At 36.3% G+C, this 16,113-nt stretch overlaps 1 protein-coding gene across 1 annotated transcript in view; it reads left to right on the top strand.

The window, feature by feature from the left end:
- PKD2L2 (polycystin 2 like 2, transient receptor potential cation channel) overlaps positions 1 to 16,113 on the top strand; it is a 38,738-nt gene that overhangs the window by 11,757 nt on the left and 10,868 nt on the right. The window contains exons 6-12 of the mRNA XM_060008790.1: positions 3,957 to 4,185; positions 5,512 to 5,682; positions 5,985 to 6,166; positions 12,177 to 12,297; positions 13,339 to 13,440; positions 14,904 to 14,968; positions 15,563 to 15,617. Of these exons, the coding sequence (XP_059864773.1) occupies positions 3,957 to 4,185; positions 5,512 to 5,682; positions 5,985 to 6,166; positions 12,177 to 12,297; positions 13,339 to 13,440; positions 14,904 to 14,968; positions 15,563 to 15,617 (925 nt within the window). The remainder of the gene's footprint in view (positions 1 to 3,956; positions 4,186 to 5,511; positions 5,683 to 5,984; positions 6,167 to 12,176; positions 12,298 to 13,338; positions 13,441 to 14,903; positions 14,969 to 15,562; positions 15,618 to 16,113) is intronic.

Genomic DNA, 16,113 nt, shown 5'->3' with positions numbered 1-16,113 from the left:
GAAAATATTTGAAGAGATTATAGTTGAAAACTTCCCTAATATGGGAAAGGAAATTGTCAATCAGGTCCAGGAAGTGGAGAGAGTCCCATACAGGATAAATCCAAGGAGAAACACGCCAAGACACATATTAATCAAACTATCAAAAATTAAATACAAACAAAAACTATTAAAAGCAGCAAGGGAAAAATAACATACTAGGGAATCCCCATAAGGTTCACAGCTGATCTTTCAGCAGAAACTCTGCAAGCCAGAAGGGAGTGGCATGACATATTTAAAGTGATGAAAGGGAAAAACCTACAACCAAGAAACAAGAAACATCTCAAATAAACAACCTAACCTTACACCTAAAGCAATTAGAGAAAGAAGAACAACAACAAAAAAAAACCCCGCAGTTAGCAGAGGAAAGAAATCATAAAGATCAGATCAGAAATAAATGAAAAAGAAATGAAGGGAACAATAGCAAAGATCAATAAAACTAAAAGTTGGTTCTTTGAGAAGATAAACAAAATTGATAAACCATTAGCCACACTCATCAAGAAAAAAAGGGAGAAGACTCAAATCAATAGAATTAGAAATGAAAAAGAAGAAGTAGCAACTGACATTGCAGAAATACAAAGGATCATGAGAGATTACTACAAGCAACTATATGCCAATAAAATGGACAACCTGGAAGAAATGGACAAATTCTTAGAAAAGCACAACCTCCAAGACTGAACCAGAAAGAAACAGGAAATATAAACAGACCATTCACAAGCTCACTGACCACTCACTGTAATTGAGACTGTGATTAAAAATCTTCCAACAAACAAAAGCCCAGGACCAGAATGATTTACAGGCGAATTCTATCAAACACATAGAGAAGAGCTAACACCTATCTTTCTCACACTCTTCCAAAATATAGCAGAGAGAGGAAGACTCCCAAACTCATTCTACGATGCCACCATCACCCTAATACCAAAACCAGACAAAGATGTCACAAAGAAAGAAAACTACAGGCCAATATCACTGATGAACATAGATGCAAAAATCCTCAACAAAATAATAGCAAACAGAATCCAACAGCACATTAAAGGATCATATACCATGATCAAGTGCGGTTTATCCCAGGAATGAAAGGATTCTGCAATATATGCAAATCAATCAATGTGATAAACCATATTAACAAATTGAAGGAGAAAAACCATATGATCATCTCAGTAGATGCAGAAAAAGCTTTCAACAAAATCAACACCCATTTATGATAAAAACCCTCCAGAAAGTAGGCATAGAGGGAACTTTCCTCAACATAATAAAGGCCATATATGACAAACCCACAGCCAACATCGTTCTCAATGGTGAAAAACTGAAACCATTTCCTCTAAGATCAGGAACAAGACAAGGTTGTCCACTCTCACCACTATTATTCAACATAGTTTTGGAAGTTTTAGCGATAGCACTCAGAGAAAAAAAAGAAATAAGAGGAATCCAAAACAGAAAAGAAGAAGTAAAGCTGTCACTGTTTGTAGATGACATGATACTATACACAGAGAACCCTAAAGATGGTACTAGAAAACTACTAGAGCTAATCAATGAATTTCGTAAAGTAGCAGGATACAAATTTAATGCACAGAAATCTCTTGCATTTCTATACATTAATGATGAAAAATCTGAAAGAGAAATTAAGGAAACACTCCCATTTACCATTGCAACAAAAAGAATAAAATACCAGGAATAAACCTACCTAAGGAGACAAAAGACCTGTATGCAGAAAACTATAAGACACTGATGAAAGAAATTAAAGATGATACAAATAGACGGAGAGATATACCATGTTCTTGGATTGGAAGAATCAACACTGTGAAAATGACTATACTACCCAAAGCAATCTACAGACTCAATGTAATCCTTATCAAACTACCAATGGCATTTTCACAGAACTAGAACAAAAAATTTCACAATTTGTATGGAAACACAACAGACCCCGAATAGCCAAAGCAATCTTGAGAAAGAAAAACCGAGCTGGAGGATCAGGCTCCTGGACTTCAGCCTATACTACAAAGCTACAGTAATCAAGATAATATGTACTGGCACAAAAACAGAAATATAGATCAATGCAACAGTATAGAAAGCCCAGAAATAAACCCACGCACATATGGTCACCTTATTTTTGATAAAGGAGCAAAGAATATACAATGGAGAAAAGACAGCCTCTTCAATAGGGGTGCTGGGAAAACTGGACAGCTACATGTAAAAGAATGAAATTAGAACACTCCCTAACACGATACACAAAAATAAACTCAAAATGGATTAAAGACCTAAATGTAAAGCCAGACACTGTAAAACTCTTAGAGGAAAACATAGGCAGAACACTCTATGACATAAATCACAGCATGATCCTTTTTGACCCACCTCCTAGAGAAATGAAAATAAAAACAAAAATAAACAAATGGGACCTAGTGAAACTTAAAAGCTTTTGCACAGCAAAGGAAAACATAAACAAGACGAAAAGAGAACCCTCAGAATGGGAGAAAATATTTGCAAATGAAGCAACTGACAAAGGATTAATCTCCAAAATATACAAGCAGCTCATGCTGCTCGATATCAAAAAAAACAAAAACCCAATCCAAAAATGGGCAGAAGACCTAAATAGACATTTCTCCAAAGAAGATACACAGACTGCCAACAAACACGTGAAACGATGCTCAACATCACTAATCATTAGAGAAATGCAAATCAAAACTAAATGAGGTATCACCTCACACCAGTCAGAATGGCCATCATCAAAAATCTACAAACAATAAATGCTGGAGAGGGTGTGGAGAAAGGGGAACCCTCTTGCACTGTTGATGGGAATGTAAATTGATACAGACACTATGGAGAACAGTATGGAAGTTCATTAAAAAACTAAAAATAGAACTACCATATGACCCAGCAATTCCACTCTTGGGCATATACCCTGAGAAGACCATAATACAAAGAGTCATGTACCACAATGTTCATTGCAGCTCTATTTAAAATAGCCAGGACATGGAAGCAACCTAAGTGTCCATTGACAGATGAGTGGATAAAGAAGATGTGGCACAGGGCTTCCCTGGTGGCACAGTGGTTGAGAGTCTGCCTGCCGATGCAGGGAACACAGGTTCGTGCCCCGGTCCGAGAAGATCCCACATGCTGCAGAGTGGCTAGGTCCGTGAGCCATGGCCGCTGAGCCTGCGCGTCCGGAGCTTGTGCTCCACAATAGGAGAGGCCACAACAGTGAGAGGCCCACGTACCGAAAAAAAAAAAAAAAAAAGATGTGGCACATATGTACAATGGAATATTACTCAGCCATAAAAAGAAACAAAATTGAATTATTCAATTCAATTGAGGTAGATGGACCTAGAATCTGTCATACAGAGTGAAGTAAGTCAAAAAGAGAAAAACAAATTCCGTATGCTAACACATATATATGGAATCTAAAAAAAAAAAAAATTGTTCTGAAGAACCTAGGGGCAGGACAGGAATAAGGACGCAGACGTAGAGAATGGACTTGAGGACACGGGGAGGGGGAAGGGTAAGCTGGGACGAAGTGAGAGAGTGGCATGGACATATATACACTACCAAATGTAAAATAGCTAGTGGGAAGCAGCTGCATCACACAGGGAGTTCAAAGCGGTGCTTTGTGACCACCTAGAGGGGTGGTTTAGGGAGGGTGGGAGGGAGACGCCAGAAGGAGGGGAATTGGGAATATATGTATATGTATAGCTGATTCACTTTGTTATACAGCAGAAACTAACACAACATTGTAAAGCAATTACACTCCAGTAAAGATGTTAAAAAAAATAGTAATGAATTGAGCCCATAACCCTGAGAAAACATATTTTGTACAAAATAAGTGATTAAAGTACACAACATCACTGACTAGAAATATCAATCGCGTTAGGTACTGAAATATAAATCCTTGAAATGCAGTGACTTTCACAAACCTCATTTTACAGATTGGTGGCAGAATTCCCTGCAACTGGAGGAATACTTACTTCATGGCAGTTTTACTCTGTGAAGCTCCTTAGATATGTTAGCTACTATGATTATTTTATTGCTTCCTGTGAAATCACATTTTGTATTTTTCTTATTGTCTTCACAACACAAGAAGTCCTAAAAATAAAAGAATTTAAATCTGCCTATTTCAAAAGTAGTTGGAACTGGCTAGAATTACTACTTTTGGTGGTAAGTATATATTCACAGATATGGTTGACGGGAATCACATCTGAACCCACCAGTGAGAGAGGTTTAAAAAGCACCTCCCTCATCCAGGACTTATTTTAAAAGCTTTAAATATCAATAATAAAATGAACTGTCATAGTACATACTAATGGTGTGCCTCCAAAAGGGAGAAATCTATTTTTTTCTCTCTGATTTGGTCCTTGGCAGGACTAGCATAAATCTAGAGGAATAAGTGATTCCATACGTATTATGATTTAGGGGGCACAGTAGGTCTCCCTACTCCCACTCAAAAAAATGTATTCCTCTCAGGGCCTCATGTTGAAAATAATGATTCTTTTGGGACAAGGTCCTTTAAAATGTACTCTTGTATGTTGCCTAAATCTGCTTTCCTCTTTACACTGGATTTTTAAATAGGCAAAAGACAAGCCTAGGCAGAATACAGAAGGGGGGATAAGGTTTGAGCAGCCAGAGCATAGCTTGTAGGCACAGAGGATGCCACCAGGATTGGGGAAATAATCCTTGAAGAAACTCCAAAGACTGCCAGTTCTTATCACTGGAAAATACTAAAATAAACATAGAGGTGTGGGTAGGGTGGAACAAATCGTAAGAGCTTGGTTTTAGGAACAATGAACAAATATTCTGGCTTATACAACCTGATCTTTCACTCTTATTAGCCCTTAGTTATAGCCAATCCAGTATCTATATATATTTGTTTCTCAAAACCAAATTGAAAGTTTCTCAGAGTCAGAAAGTGTGCCATCTACCTCTCTGGTAACCACAATAATGCTTAACATAGGGTACAGCATTAAATGTTTAACTGAGTATTTTAGGGAAGAGAAATCAAAGGAAAATTTTCATGACAGAAAACTCTGATACCTAAAATAATCTGGTTCTAAAATCCTCTTCTAAAAGAGTTGTTAAGAAGATCTAAAGGGGTTTATTTTTTTGGAGCTGTAAAAAATTTTTTCTTGGAGTGTTACATAGTGAAAAATATTAAACTCTTAGGTATCATGTAGTTATATGGAGCAGAAACCCTTACAGTCTAGTCAGAATTATATAATCATTTTATACATTTGTGTTTTATGACTCAAAGAAACAAAAAGTCATATAGATTAGGATAGCCAGGCAGTCAGTATTTTGCTACTTTTATGATAATTATGCTACCTTAAACCTCTATAAATTAAGGCTTACTTTCATTTAAGTAAAAACCTGTCTTATCTCTCCCTCCCTTTTTGTTGAATTTTGATGAACTTTTTCATGTGTTTATTCATAAGCTGCAGGAGCTTTAGAGGTAATCTCTAATTTAACCCTTCTTATTTTCCCATTTAGTTGTGTTTTGTGGCCGTTTTCTTCAACTCATACTGTAATATACAAACTTCTCTCTTGCTTGGACAACTGTTAAAAAGTACTGAAAAATATTCAGACTTCTATTTTCTTGCACACTGGCACATTTATTACAACAATATAATTGCCATAACCATCTTCTTTGCATGGATAAAGGTATTTATATTTTATCAGATATAACAGATTAGATATATTTTATTATATTAGATAATAAAATGGGAACTTAAACTACAAAGTTATGAAAAAACAAAAGGATATTCTTACCTATACAGTAATTTTTTTATACAGTAAATTTTAAAGTAGTTTGGCTTTGTAATGATTGCCAGCGAATCCTCAAACACCCCAACTGTCATGAAGCATCTCTTTTAATTTCAAGCAGATTTCTTCTGAAATTAATTTACTCTAATCATTATAATTTTTAATATTCTCCTATTTCAATTAACTTTGTTCTTTTTCAGATATTCAAATTCATAAGCTTTAATAAGACAATGTCTCAGCTGTCATCAACCTTGTCCCGCTGTATCAACGACATAGTAGGATTTGCCATCATGTTTTTTATAATATTCTTTGCTTACGCTCAGTTAGGATTTCTTGTTTTTGGATCACAAGTTGACGACTTTTCCACTTTTCAAAATTCCATGTAAGCTCTTAGCATAAATGTAATTTATGCAGTTTTATCCAGTTTATAACAAAAAAAGCATGAAAAGGCCTATAAGTACTGACATAAGCTTTAATAAATTAAAAAATGGTTTGATATTTTCACTGATGGCTAAATATCTGTCACACTCAAAGTACAGTTAGGCATTGAAAGATCCAAATGGATGGTGTTATCCACTTTTCAAGTGTTACCAGGTCAAGCTAGAAAAATATTTTTTTACTTTTCAATAGAAGTGAAAATTTTACCTAAGATAAAAGGAACTGGCTCCATGTCTCTGTAGCATTTATTCTCTGGGCAAAAGAAATCTTAAGCGTTTTCTTTAGAGGGCTCTACCTTTAGAATCCTTTTATTGATATTGACCTGATTATCCTTTGCTGATCTGGCAAAGCTGAATTTTAAAAATAGCTTTATACACGTAAAACAATCAGCAGATAACTAACTTATAGAACCGATTAGGTAGAATCCCTAGAAAAATATTGTCTTTAAAAGTGAATAATTTTATTAAATTTACTTTCGTTTTTGAGTAGGTAAAACAAGTTCTGTCTGTGTAAAAAAATTATGATAGTCTAAAATATCAGTTCTCAAAATGTGTCCTGTGCAGTCTAGACCAAGAAAGACCGTCTGGGGGAAATGGCTTCACTTTGCATCACTCTTGGAAATTCGTAGTGCATGGTAACATATGGCTCTGAGAAAAACTGCAATAACTTTCCCTTTAGTTAAGAATTCCTCAAACTTGTCCATGGCCCTTTTACTCAATTTGGGGTAAATTCTGGTCTGAAAAATTACTTAGGTTGCCCTCTTTTCATCATCCACATGTAAATACTGTATTATCTAAGTACCAATTAACTGCATGAAATTTAATAATATTTTTCTGAATAACCCTTTACTAAATTAGTAGTGGAAAGAGTGGACTAGCAACCAAGAGGATATAATTCTACTTTCCAATTCTGCCACTAGCTATTTAACTTTTCTAGACCTTAATTTCTTTATCTGTAAATGAAGGGGCTGGACTAAATCACTCCCAAAGGTCCTTTCCAACTTCAAATGACCTATAATTTGAGAAGTCTAATTACCTTATCCAGAGTGAATAATGTTTGCAGTTCCAACAATTTCTTGGTCCTTTCCTAGGATCTTAATTCAAGTGTTAATAATAAAACTAAGTAGTATTGGACATTAAATATAAATGTAGTTATTTACAGAACCTTGGAAATTTGTGTTACTTTGGATAATGGGAGGAAAGAAAGTATAAGGCACAAAGTAAACAGATAGAAAAATTTGAAATGGATTAATGAGGGGGCTTCTGCTTTTGGTAATGATGTGCTAGGTTATTCAAATCAACCTCTTCACAATTTAAAAAGCTGGATGAAATATAGGAAACATTTAAGAACTAACAAAAAATTGAGTGGCCAAAATCAGAAAGCAAGAACCCGGAAAAGTAAACTCAGCATCCGAAGCTACTTCTGCCCTGAAGGCTTTTTTTTAAAAACTGATAAAAATTTTAAATTGTGTATAACATAACATAAAATTTACCATCTTAACCATGTCTTTTTTTTTTAACCGTTTCTAACTGTACAGTGAAGTACATTCATATTGTTCAATCATCACCATCATTCATCTCCAGAAATCTTTTTATCTTGCAAAACTGAAACTCTATACTCATTAAACAGGAACTCTCCATTTCCCTCCCTACCCCTGCCCCTGGCAACCATCATTCTACTTTTTGTCTCTATGATTTTGATTACTCAAGGTACATAGTGGAATCATACAGTATTTGTCCTTTTGTGACTGATTTATTCCACTTAGCATAATGTCTTCAAGATTCAACAATGTTGTAGGATATGTCAGAATTTCCTTTTTGAAGCTGAATAATATTCCATTGTATGTACATACCACATTTTGTTTATCCATTAATCTCTCAATGACACTTGGGTTGCTTCCACGTTTTAGCTATTATGAATAATGCTATGAGAACATGGTATACAAATATCTCTTTGAGATCCTACTTCGAATTCTTTTGGGTACATACCCAGAAGTAGAATTGCAGGATCATATGGTAATTGCATTTTGAATTTTTGAGGAACTGCTATACTGTTTTCCACAGTGGCTATTCCATTTTACCTTTCCACTAACGGTGCGTGTTTCAATTTCTCCACATCCGTATCAAAAATTGTTATTTTCTGGGTTTTTTTTTTTGACAGTAGCCATCCTAATGGATGTGAGGTGATATCTCATTGTGTTTTTGATTTGCATCTCCCTACTGATTAGCAATCTTGAGCATCTTTTCATGTGCTTATGCATATGTTGGTTCACTTGATGGTATCCCACAGGTCCCTTAGGCTCTGTTCACTTTTCTTGAAACTTTTTTCTTTCTGTTCCTCAGACTCAATAATTTCAATTGCCCTATCTTCAAGTTCACTGATTTTTTTTCTTCCGCCTATTCAAATTTACCTTTGAATCTCTCTAATGAATTTTCATTTATTGTACTTTGCAGCTCTAGAATTTTTTTGGTTTCTTTTTAGGTTTTCTATCTTTTTATTGCTTTTCCATTTTGTTCATACATAGTTTTCTTGACTTACTCCATGTCTTCTTTTAGTACTTTGAGGATCAGCCTGAGGTGTAAACTTAAGGTCTTCTCAGGTCTTTTCTGAGCCCGTGCCATTCCTTGGGCATGCATGGTGACTGTCTAATTTCCTCCATATATGCAGTTGTTGTTTTTTTTTTAATGTCCTAGTCTTTTTTTTTTTTTTTTTGGCTGTGTTGGTTCTTTGTTGCTGCGCGTGGGCTCTCTCTAGTTGCGGTGAGCGGGGGCTACTCTTCCTTGTGGTGCATGGGCTTCTCATTGTGGTGGCTTCTCTTGTTGTGGAGTACGGGCTCTAGGCATGCGGGCTTCAGTAGTTGTGGCTCGCAGGCTCCAGAGTGCAGGCTCAGTACTTGTGGTGCACGGGCTTAGTTGCTCCGTGGCATGTGGGATCTTCCTGGACCAGGGCACAAACCCGTGCCCCCTGCATTGGCAGGCGGATTCTTAACCACTACGCCACCAGGGAAGCCCCATGAATGTCCTAGTCTTTAATATCTGGCTCCCAAAGGGGAAAAAGAGAAAAATGAAGGAGGCAAGAGCATTGGGCCTCTCAATCCCAAGGACATTGCTTCAGCCGGAGAGGGAGGGGCTTGCAACAATGCAGGGAGATGCCTGCCTCTGTGATCAGAAGCAGCAATCAGCAATCAGAACACAGACCCTGATGTCTGGACAACAGGGTCCTTCTTGTCCACCCTGGCTCCCACAAGCTGTGTACAAGCTGCTCTAGAAATACATGCAGGGCTACCTGCCATAGGCTGGGGGGTAGGAGATGGGTAGCTGCTGCCAAACTAAAAGTTTAAATTGACCCAAACTGCCCAATCCTTTCCTGGAAGTTGTAAGCCTTCAACAGACTCCAGAGTTCCAAAATAGTTTCATCAGAAAGATTGTGCCACTGTGATTGTTGTCTAGGTGGTGAGACAGATTCCTAGTGCTTCTTACTCCGTCTTCCCCAAAACCTCCACCATGAAGGCATTTTTGTTGATCCAGAAGAAACAGTTGAGAAATTGTGTTTCTAGTTACCTCTCAAGGATGAGACAGAAGACAAACCCAAGGCCTGTGTGTGTGTGCTGGGGAGTGGGGTTGGGGGAGAGGAGGAGTGTCTGATAACCTCTCCACACATAAAGTAGGGAGCCTGAAGTGCTACAGCCTCAAGTTAAAAGTAAATCCCTCAGTGACTTGACTTGAAGTCTGGGTTTAGTCACCTAGGTATCCAGGGAACCTCATGTCTTGAATTTGGATTAAGATGGTCCCAGGCTGGAATGCCCATATGCACCTGCAGACACACACACAAAAATACCTCTCTGGAGAAATATATTTCATCCTAAGCCCTTCAAGTATAATTTACTGCTCATGGTCAAAGATAACTTGGTACATAAGGAGGAAAAATTCGTAAGCAAGAACCAGCAGATACAACAGACAACAGAAACGGACTCAAAGACTTCAAATATTGGAATAATCAATAAATACTATATTTAGAGAAATAAAACACAAGTCAGAAAATATCTTTAGAGAGAGAACAGGATAGTGTAAAAAGTGACATACTTGAAAAAGTATCAAACAGAATTCTAGAACTGAAAATTAAAGCAACTGAGAATAAAAGCCCAGTTGACAAGTTTGATAGCAAATGAGACATAGATGAAGAGAGAAGGAGTAAAATGAAAAATAGGTGAGAAAAAATTTTAAAGTGGCACAGAGAGGCAAAATGTTCAGAAAATGACAGAAAGGGTAGAATGAGAAGGCCTAATATATGTTTAACCTGAATTACAGAAGACGACACAGTGGAATAGAGGCAATATTTGGAGAAGGCTTAGGAATACCTACCACCCAGTCATGCCTGCAAGTGAGACTGGGAAGTCAGATTAAGCATAAATGGTACATTATTATGAAACCGTCTGTAAGCTATTTTAATTCAACAAGAGAGAACTGTAGAAAGTTAACAGGGGTATCAAGAAGTTAAAAAAGTGTTTTCATTCAGTATAATCTGTATCCTGAAGAGTCATGGTGTTCCTTTTAGCTTGGGGAGGGGGAGGGGAAAGGCATTTGTAAGTCTCCAGTTCCTATGTGATTATAACCATTCAGTAATTGCTTAGGTTTTTGTTATTCACACTATTTACAGAGCAGAGGTATGTGGACACTTTCTGGAGAGGAGAAATGCTGACTTGAACTTATATAAACACAACTTAAGGATAAAAAATTAAGTTAAAAACACTAAAACAGAACCTCATATTCTCCTATGCCAGAGAGGAAAAAAAATTTTTTTGATGTGCTGAGAAACTTTGGTCTCCTAATTCAGCATTTCTCCTTCTATCTTGTGTAGAAGAGCATTAGAATCCAGTATTAGAAGCTGGATAAACACTGTATGTAAGATTTAGTCAGGTCTCAGGTACTGAGGATGAAATTCCAGAAAACTCTGAGTCCTAGGACTCCAAAAAGCTGATTTCTTTGAATACATTTTCTTCCTTCATTGTACATAGTCCTATGCTCCCTTCATGTGATTGGCAAAAGCAACAAGGAACAAGAAACATTCTGCCCTTTGACCAATCATGCAAAGTGTCTACATACTATTAAAAACTCCTTCCCAGATCTCCCCTTAAAATAAAGAACTCCTATATATATATATATATATATCATATATATATAATTTATAATATATCCATGGTGTGTATGGCAATACCACTGCAAACTAATGATGAGAAAACAAAATAAAACTTCAGGTTATGAAATCCTAATTCTACCTCTGCTACTACTATGCTCATTCAAAGCCTTAATTTCTTAATTTTTCCATCTTTAAAGTTAATAAAATGAAGATTTATAGTATTTTCAATGCTATTTCACTTCAAAGCCAAGCTTTTATACTTATTGGAGAAAATAAAATAAACCTCGGGATCACATTTGAGGATCACTACCAGCACTTGTTTGAGACCTAGCAAGTGACAAATTGTTGCCATTTTTATTTCAGCAGAAGAGATGCAAAAATTAAGCATACCATTGATATTAGAAATTGTAGGGCTCTTGGGTCTATGTACAAGTTGAAAATCATTTATTGGAAAAGGTCAAAGTATTCTAAGTTTTATAAGGGCACAGGAATGGCTAAGGAGGCCACTGTCAAGACAAGCTGGTAAGCAGGCATCTCAAGGTTCAAATCTTGGAGGTGAACATTGGGTTCATATTGATTGAATAAATTGAAGCCCATCATTTCCTGAACTATCTGTTCAGCTATTAAGTCTTGGCTTTCTTTAGGGGAATATTCTACATCCAATTTTATAGAACTCTGTGCTAACAAAACTAAAGCCAGAGAACATATGCCATATGCAGCTAGGTACTTTCCTAGGCACATTAGTAACCCCCATCTGTTGTCATGTATGTATGAAGAGATATAGTATTTTCTAATGGTTTTCTTTTTTCCCATAAAAGATTCACACAATTTCGTATTGTTCTTGGAGATTTTAATTTTGCTGGTATTCAGCAAGCCAGTCGTATCTTGGGACCCATTTACTTCATCACTTTCATCTTCTTCGTGTTCTTTGTCCTGCTGGTAAGAATGACCATATATGTTCCCCTTTTTTGCTTACATTTTTCAGAATAAAAAATACAATTACCAATTTAGAAGAAATTATAGTATCACTGCTTAGCTGTCAGAACACTTTACATTTATTAAGAATGGTGTAGATTCCTAGTAATCCAGGGGGTCCAAATGTTTTCAAGCTGTCCAATGGAGAATGTGATCATAATAGTTACCATCTGGGTGGTTATTGTGTGCCAAGAGTGTACTAAATCTTTTACACGTATAACTTGAAAGTTCCAGGTCTCTCCAGCCTGGGACATTTCATACCAGTAGGTATGAATTAGGCCATTCATATTCTGCCCATATTGCAACAGCTTTTGGCCCTTATGGATGAAAGCTCACACCCTGGTAATTTTTAGGAGTCCCCAGGATGGGTCTCTCACATGTGCTCAGGACAAATCTATTTGGCCTTCCTAATCAAGGAACCTTGCCTTTCTACTCAAGGCACTGCTACTGTCCTCCATGAAAACATTTTTTTGTCACACACAGCAGTTATCCCGATTGTGGGCAACAGTCCTCACAGTGACAGATCTGAGCCACAGTGAAAGGTGGAGAGGTGGGCTGGGAGTTGGAATACCCTCTCCACAGTTCTGTTTGTGTTATCTGGACATTAATAGTTGTAAGAGCCCTAGTAAAACTGTGCATTTAAACAGCTCTATAGAATTTTAAAGAAAAAAAAGAAATACCCTTATGAACATATATTATTCTAAGTTTTCTTCTGATATGTAACATTAATACATTTTTATATATATATATAATTAACCAATGTATATGCACTATTTTACATTCTGCTTTTCCCATTTACCATAAACATACTTGCCCATATCCACACACTACACATTTCCCATTCTACTATATTATATATAGTCTGCATAGTCATATCTCTTATTGAGCACGAGTTACTTTTAAAATTTAAATCTAATTTTACAAATCCCAGCACTTGTCAAAGTCATTAACAACATTTAAACTAAATTTTTATTGAAATAACTTCATTTGAATATTTCTCCCCAGAACATGTTCTTGGCAATAATTAATGATACCTATTCTGAAGTGAAAGCTGACTATTCAATAGGCAGAAGGCCAGATTTTGAACTTGGTAAAATGATTAAAAAGGTATGTCAAATTCTTCTAATCAGAATTCTAAGACCAATCTTGTTCAGTTTATACTCTTGTAGTTTGAATAACACCTAAACCCCAAGTGGTAGTGCAGGGAGGACATTTGGGGTTTTTTGTTTTGGTCCACGGTTACTTATATTTGTATTATTTCAGTACCAGGAGAAATGTTCTCTGGCTTCAAAAATGTGACCAAAATTATTTCAGAGTTCAATGTATCAAAAAGCTACTGAGCACTAAATGCAAAGCACTTACTCTCTTCCCTCCCAAAGTTTTCAATTTAGATGCTGGTAAATTCCTATGAACAATCTGAACTCAGAACTCCTTTTGCCTTACCTTCCTCACTTTCTGTAGTGGCAACACTCTCCTCAGTCACCCCTGGCTCAGAACCCTTGAACTTTTTCTTTGTCCCTTATAATGGTCTGTTGCCAAGGCTTGTGTGTAAAGTTCACCTCTGTAGTTTTTGCTCACATTTGTGGAACTCAAAGACACTTTGAATTCTAACTGCCACCACTACATTAGGTACTCAGTACTTTTCACCCAGACTTCTGTATGGTAACATCTTCTTAACTGTTATAGCCTCCTTCCTGTGCCAGCCCAGTTTTGATCATATCACTTCTCTGCTCAAAATTCTTCAAAGTTTCCCTGGGCTTGTCAAAATAAGTCCAAATTCTTTATTCAAACATTCAAGGGCCTTTTCTAGTCTCACAGTCTCAACCTATCTTTATTCACTATCATTGAACTAACTATACAATTTTTACCTTCTATGCCTCCATTCACAGCACTGTATGCCCCAGCTGTTTTGAGCACAGTGCTGTTTACCATGCTTGCTCTCATTGTCTCCTCTGGGCCTCTGCTCATGTCATTCCCTGACTCCCCAGGAATTCCCTCTGCTCTCTTCGCTGACATTCTGTTCTCCCTGTCAGAGCAATCTTCCTTGTCCTCTCAATACCGACCTCACTGTGAACTGTAGCAGAGTCATGTGTGTACCATCTTGCCCATCTCTGCATACCCACAGCTCTAACCATAGCATTTCACACAGAAAAGGTCCTATAAGCTGTGGGGTTAGTGGGGCTTAAGAACTCTGTCCAAGAACTTATCTGTAAACTACTAATATGTCCCCCAATGAACTTAACTGTGGGTTTTTTCATCTTTTATCTCTTGATTATGATGTTGGTTATGTGCATTAAAGTGTTAATATCATTAATGCAATAAATGTTAATAATATTTTTTAAAGATTTTTTTTTCCAAGTTCAAGTGTGATGCCTTCCAGCTTTTTCACCAGCAGGCAGAAACCATAAGTAGTGACAAGGTGAAAAAAAATAATCATAGTATTTGCCTCTACATTTCTTTAGGGCAGCAGTCCCTAAAGTCAAGCATTCCCTATTTCCTTTACCTTGATCAAAAATTGACAAGACAGAATATTATTTTTATGAACTTTTAAACTTTTAAATTATGCTCAGAGTTACCACAATGCTCTCGAAAAACTCAAACTAAAGAAACCTGAAACAGATGAAGACAAGAAAAGGTAAGATGAATTTTCTTCAATTTTTAACTTACCATTTTAAAGCTCTGAATTATATTAGAAACTTACAGTGAGAGTAAGGTTTTGATTGCAAAACAACCACCATTCAATGTGCTGATTCTAAATAAACTGTCAAAACATCCAGTAGCACCTCATAATTTCTGAGAGTGTCATGAAACTCTAAGCTAATTTAAAATTAATATAAGGCATGCCATGCCACTCAGAAAAAGGTTTAACATAAAGCTGCACAGGATAGTAAAGTCCCTCTAAAAAAGTAGGAAATGATTTTAGTCTACATTAAGTGCATACTTTTAGCTATCAAAGTAAAACAATTTTTAAACAAAATATTTAAGAATGTATTTACATTTATTGCATAATTTTAGTGTCAAAATCTGGCAGTGGGACATAATAGAAACATGTTTTTATAGCTAGAGATATGATATAGAGAACTTATTAATGACCACATTTTCCAAATAATTAGTGTTATTAGAAAGAACAGAAATTAATTCAGATCCTTAATACAGATCTGGTTATATTTTATACTGTCATTTTCCTTTTTACTGTCATATACCTCTGATTTTTATTTTATATTCTCAGTAGGAAAAGCAGAGATTTGGCTGAACAAGCCAGAAGAGAAGGCTTTGATGAAAAAGTAAGATTTTAATTTTCTCGTAAAGAAGTGATAGCTTTATTAGAAAAAGTTCTGATTTAAGAACTGAATGATTTGCTTTTTTCAGAGCAGTAGTTGCCACCTCCAAATTTCTCCCAGAATCTAGATCCTTTCTTATTTAGGACAAATTGTTTGGATTCCAGATGCTCTGTCTCTCTTATTGGTGCTCTTAGCCAGATACCCTTGTCCTACAGCTGTACCTTCACTGTGGGATTAGCACACAGGGTTTAGTGAGTATACTCTATTGAGATGATTATATAATTGTTCTCTTGTAATCATTAATGTGCTGAATCACTTAAATGATTTTTCTTATATTTCAAAACTGTAACATATATTCAAATGACTAAACATATATGTTTAATAAATAATTATGAAGCAAACCTCCACATACCACTACCACCCAAGTGAAAAAATAGAACATTGCTCTACTTCTGGATGCCTCCCACCCCCCAATATATTGAGAAAGAGGACAGCAGGG

Source organism: Delphinus delphis, chromosome 3 (genome assembly GCF_949987515.2).
Source record: "Delphinus delphis chromosome 3, mDelDel1.2, whole genome shotgun sequence".
Lineage (NCBI taxonomy): Eukaryota > Metazoa > Chordata > Mammalia > Artiodactyla > Delphinidae > Delphinus > Delphinus delphis.
Note: the sequence above shows the minus strand (reverse complement) of the source record. Positions and strands in the feature narration are given on the sequence as shown.